General features: G+C 46.2%; 1 protein-coding gene across 1 annotated transcript; it reads left to right on the top strand.

Annotated features, from left to right (window-relative positions):
* The first annotated feature begins 2,590 nt into the window (after positions 1-2,590).
* tefb (TEF transcription factor, PAR bZIP family member b) lies at positions 2,591-6,023 on the top strand. Its single transcript, XM_084438856.1, has 5 exons — positions 2,591-2,660; positions 3,589-4,029; positions 4,406-4,623; positions 5,129-5,340; positions 5,893-6,023. Exons 1-5 carry the CDS (start codon positions 2,618-2,620, stop codon positions 5,924-5,926), a joined length of 948 nt encoding a protein of 315 aa, XP_084294982.1. The 5' UTR covers positions 2,591-2,617; the 3' UTR covers positions 5,927-6,023.

The raw sequence follows: 6,023 nt of genomic DNA, 5'->3' as shown, positions 1-6,023 counted from the left end.
ATATCACATGGCATTGATGGTTCACCCTGGTTGTCAATTATCCTTGTGCTCTCTGTGTTCTTAAGATTGCATGTTCTTTTCCATAAATCTCCCTACATATTTACTGACACTAGCCTACTCTCTCCAAGGTGAGGTGAACACCTCCCTTCCCTTCACTCCTCCTACTCTCTCTCATCTTCTCTGTCCTTGAGAATGATCAGGATCAATCATTTTCATTTACCTCCAGTTAGTCTCATTCAGATTAATCTCATGCATTCTCCGTGTTTCCTGTGTCCTCTCTCCTTGCCTCGTTCTTATAATACACTGGCCTGTGCAGTAACTCCAATGTGATTTGAGAGAGCATGCAAGGAATCAAGAATAGCCTATTAATACATGCCTGCTTTTTATCAGTTGGGTCAACAGGATTGCTCAGTGTGAGATTTCATTGCTATTCATCTAGGCTACCTTCCTTGTTCATAGTCTAATTTCCCTACATTGTGTGTTTATCTTGTTAGCCTACTTATAAAGCACCATTGAGAGTGTTGTGGTCAGTGGACTGCTGCAATGGCAGCCTTTGCCCTGTTCAAGTAGTTCAGATAGACACAGCCTTGATAACCAGAAAGCCATCAGTTTATGTTGGCAAGCACCAGACTGGGACCGATATCATCATCACCCTGTCTGTTGGCAGACAAAAGCACAATCTTCTCATACAGAAAGCTGCAACCTCTGTGGTGCGGTGGCGTTTAATCAATCGATCGATAGATAGATATCCTCCTATGAGGAAATTTGGCGTTTCAGCAGTGGAATTACAGCAAGGTTGGAAAAAACACACTAGATATGTAGATAGAGTAGTAGCATAAAAAGAGGTAGAACAGGGACTATGTACATCCATATGTACAGCATGTGTAGCCTACGGTAGTTCCTCTGGAGACATGATGTCACAGAGGGACTGTTGATACAGTCATGTTGTCTTGACATGGGAGGAAATGGTCAGGGATAGTGCAGTGGTTGCACATATCCTCCTCCTCCTCCAGAGTTCTCACGTTTGCTGGCAGGTTGCAGGGGATGGCAGTGTCGGAGTAGCGGCCATTCCTGTCACAGACAGGCACTGATGGTCACTTGTCCGTGCTGTGGCATATTCACACATTTGGAATCAGATGGATTTGACGTTTGTTTATTTATTATCATCTCTCTAAACACAGTCAGAACACAGAGACAATCGTCCAGGTAGATCATACATTTTAATAACAACACAACACACGTTTGATGAACTAGGCCTATACTGCTTTATGAACTCACATCTTTACTTTAATTTTGTCTAGTCTTGGAAGTGCCCCCCACAGTGGGATTCAGCTTATCTTGTAACAGTAGACAGGTCCTATTTCAGACAGGGATGTAGCCTATGCAGTCTGGAGGAGAGAGCTGCTGGGTGTTATGTTTCCCTATAGCCTGTAGTGTGGTTTACTAAATGTTACTAAATGTTGCATGGTAACTTCAGATAATAAGGTCTGTGTCAGAGGCTAGTGCACACTCCCTCTTTCTGTTTACTTGAACTTGTGGTTGAACCATATGGCGGGTGTACGGTGGAATGTTCTTCAGTACATAATGTTCCTGAACATCCTTCCGAAAACCACAATGTCGCATTGAGGGGCAAACGGTGCGCGTGCTCGAAAATAATGAGAACATTTTACAGTGGAGAAACATAAGTCACTTGTGTGATTCCATCTGTATGGACTCGTCCTATTTACACCCTCCCTACACATGAAATTCGAGCACGTGAATGCTGAGGACAGAATGTTTTCTATTGGAAGGAACAGCTGTTTCTTCTTTGCAAGCGTGCCTGTTTTGTGCTGTAGCCACACCCACCGGACAGCTTGTGCTGCACGTGAGGGGAGGGGCACATGTTTGGCCACGAGCGGAGTGTCACCTTGTGGAAGGAAAGTCGTGGAGATGTATTCTTGTTGCAACGGCACGATGATGTGCATATGTTGACATGATTTATACTTTGTATTCGGCAGTCTTGAATCATCACCCTGCTTGGAAGCAGATGAAGTTCGAATGCCCCAGTTGTCTCCTCGCTTGCGTTTTGCATGCGCGAGCGAATCTATTGTATTGACATGACACGTGTGTCAGGCGAGCCACTATATTCCCGCTCCTCTTTCCGCACGTAATGTACAGGCTTTGTAATGTACAGGTATTAAAGGTTTGTGCGGCTGCTCTGTAGTGTTAAAAGCTTCTGAGTACGATACTCAGATTAGTGTTGTACTGCTACGACACTGAAAAGCACACCAACTAAATATTCATATGCACTCCTCAAAAGCGTCCGCTTAGCGCTTACTATGTCCCAAGTAGGCGTGGCCCGCTCATGAATAACGAAACAGGCTTCGCGCAGAGACGGACTGACAGGTCTCTGGAAGATAGGGGTTTGTTTCTATAGCTTGAATTTGGCAAATAGGTTTCGAAGCGATATAGATCCTGAAACAAGAAGACCAGGCACCATCCACTCGTTTTTGCTGTGCTTTCTTTTATTCACGGTACATCGCCCTGTAACGTAATGCCTGGGAAGGCGACTATCACTGGGGCAATGGAGCCTAGAACAGGTCTGCAGAAATCGTTCCCTTTTGTTTTGAAGAAGATTATGGACATACCGCCTCCCAATATTCTAGAGGAAGGTGACGACGGTAAGACTAGTTGTGCGCACATGAATGAAAACCTTCCAAGTTTTGATTTTCATGTAGACAATGTAGGATATTTAGGCTGAAAAAAACAACTTGAGCGAAATTGAATGAAGACCCACGCGGCATGAAGCTGATTGCTATCCTACTGAAATGTAATTGTTCAACTGGAAATCTTGTTTTATTTTATGAATAGTTTGTAGTAATAGACATCACTCACACTGTCACGGCTAGTGCGCCAGTTCAGTTCCCCCCCGAGGCTCTAGTAGCCTATACTGGAGTGGGTGGGGGTAGGGTGGGTACAGAAAAAGAACAAAAAGTTCTTGCACCTCTCTGCTTTCCCCAGAGCAGTGCAGTTAAATCTGAATGAGGGTACGGGACAAAATATCTCATCACGTGTACACTCAACTGTCTTTTGAGACATTTAGGCTAAGGTTATGTTTACGTTTGCCCATTTGCAACAACTAACTTTTTTTCAACCTTTGTGTACCCTTTTCGCCTCCCCTGCCTGTATTCACTGGTGCACCTTCTCTCGTTCCGTTTCTTCGTCTTTCTACCCGTATTTTTCCTATGTTCGAACTCTGACTCTTTACTTAGGACCTGTACTTACATTTGTTTACTCGCCTTTCTTTGTGTCTGTATAACACGTGTAGCCTTCCATTCAATGTTTTTGGCATTTGAGACATTTTTGTGACATTTAGTTTTGACAATGTGTGACAATGTATCTAAATGTAATCGTCCTTTGATCTGAATGTTGCAGACAGATACATTACATTAGTCTTTTAGCAGATGCTTTTATCTAAAAGGTAAAATAATAGCATTTAACTTAGGTACTGGTAAAGTGTAGCCCTACTACTACTCACCAGAACTCACAAGTGCATCTCCTTTCTAAGCAAGCAACTAATGGTAAAGTATTTCTCTATCCTATATCCAGAAATAGAGAAGGAGAAGTTGTGTTCATCTGAGGATGTGGAGGTTGGTTCGGGCGGAGGAGGGGGCAGCGGAGTGGGGGGCACAGGCGGTGTCTCAGCCTCCCTGACCCCGGCCATCTGGGAGAAGACCATCCCCTACGATGGCGAGAAGTTCCACCTGGAGTATATGGACCTGGACGAGTTCCTGCTGGAGAACGGTATCTCCACCTCCCTGGAGGACGAGCTACAGAAGAGCCTGACCCAGGAGGAGGGCAAGGGGAGTGACGCCACTTCGCCTTCGGCCTCTGCCACCCTCTCCTCAGCCTCAGAGACCATCACCATCACCCTGCAGACGGCCAAGATGGAGCAGGAGGAAGAGCAGGAGGGGGAGGAGGAGGAGGAGGAAGATCAGGAGTCCGTGTCTGTGGCTGATGCTACAGAGGTAGAGGTGACTGATTGTAAAGGTGAGTGACAGGCTGAGTCAAACGTGATATTGAATCATGTTAATGTAGTCCTCATCTCATCAAATAAGACACCCTTGCACTGAAGCACATGTGTGTGTGCAAAACCATGCTGGTCTGGCTCATACTAGCCACCCAAATGCTTGCACTACTTAATGGTATTCATACCATAGCACTCCTGGAGTTCAAACATACTTGCTGTCCTACGAAAATAATCTATCAAACGGCTGTGAATTTTCAGTTGAGCTCCTTATTATTGGCATTTTCTATGAACATTCTAATCAGCCTGTCCACCAGCTATAAAACAAGCAAGGTTTCTCCATAGAAATCCACTTACCCTTGAACCCCGGCTTCACACTGACTTTCCATCTCCCCCTAGAGAGAAAAAGCTTAGACCGCAACACACCTTCCCCTATCGACCCGGAGGCCATCGAGGTGGACGTCAACTTCCAGCCGGACCCCACCGACCTGGTGTTGTCCAGCGTTCCTGGAGGAGAACTGTTCAACCCCCGCAAACACAAGTTCTCAGACGAGGAGCTCAAACCTCAGCCCATGATCAAGAAGGCGAAAAAGGTCTTTGTGCCTAATGAACAAAAGGTAAGCTGTTTAGGTCATGAGTAGTAGTGGTGGTGGTTGTAGTTGTAGTAGTAGTGGTAGTGGTGGTGGTGGTGGTTGTAGTAGTGGTAGTGGTGGTGGGCTGTAGTAGGAGTAATGTCACGTTTATTGGTGAACGGGTATAATAAGGAGGAATAAGTCGTATACGCCCGTTTTTATTACTACATAATGGAATTTTATGGTGGGATATTTCATGGGTAGCAGTGATGAGATTGAAGCACTTTTCCATCTAGAATTGAGAACCTGGCTGTGATGAGGGCCAGCGTTGTTGCGCTGTGATAGTTGCCTAGCCGGTTAGTGAAGGTTATAGTATTACTGTGTTCTAGCCTCATGTAAAGTTAGAGTTAGAGACCAAGTATGAGGGCTGGTCAGTAGATAAGTGATCAAAGACTAAGGCTGTTTCCACAACACAGATGTACTTTTGATTAAAATTCCCTTTTTTGATGTCTGCTGTCCCTCTCCTTCTCTCCCTCCTCCATGCCCTCAGGATGAGAAGTACTGGTCCAGGAGAAAGAAGAACAACGTGGCTGCCAAGCGTTCCCGTGACGCACGGCGTCTGAAGGAGAACCAGATCACGGTCCGCGCATCCTTCCTGGAGCGGGAGAACGCGGCGCTGCGGCAGCAGGTGGCCGAGCTGCGGAAGGACTGCGGCCGCTGCAAGAACATCATGGCCCGATACGAGGCCAAATACGGACCGATGTAAGGGACAGATTTCTATCCTAGAGACTGTATCCCAACGACACAGAGCTCCCCACCAAAACACGAGTTGCAGACACAAACGCAAAGGGAATTCATGCATTGCACTACTGTCCTGTGCTGACCACCAGTCAGTCTCTGCGTCCAGCACTGGTCCAGCTCCAACGCTTATCTGGAGAGATGGACACACACTGACAGGGAGTGAGACAGCTGCATAGGAAGTGGTGGAGACTGGAGGGCCTGAGGGGAGCGGCTTGCTCCCACACACACAGAGGGACATGGTTCTGGTCACTGTATTAGTCACTCACATACAGAGAAACATCTCGGGACTGGTCAGAGAAGTCCAAGAAATATTGGTTTTGCTGGAGAATTGCAAGCTTGTGAAAACATAAACAACACAGGCTACATCCACACACACTTAGCGCTGCACACACCGACAAGTTCTTTAGTGGACCAAAGCATGAGTACCATATACGAAAACTTAGTCAGTGAAAGGTGTACCCACCCACCCCCTTTTGTGTGCAGTAACTGACTGTCTCTCTCCTTTGTTTGAAGTACTCGGGCAGAGACTGTGAAGAAGCACAAGTGAGAAAACTGTTGTTTTATTCATAACGGGTCAGGGGAGAAAACGATGAATAAATGAATACCGGAGCGGCCAGAACCAGAGCACACCTCCAGGATCATGA

This window comes from Borostomias antarcticus, assembly GCF_949987555.1.
Source record: "Borostomias antarcticus genome assembly, chromosome: 5".
In the NCBI taxonomy this organism is placed as follows: Eukaryota; Metazoa; Chordata; class Actinopteri; order Stomiiformes; family Stomiidae; genus Borostomias; species Borostomias antarcticus.
Note: the sequence above shows the minus strand (reverse complement) of the source record. Positions and strands in the feature narration are given on the sequence as shown.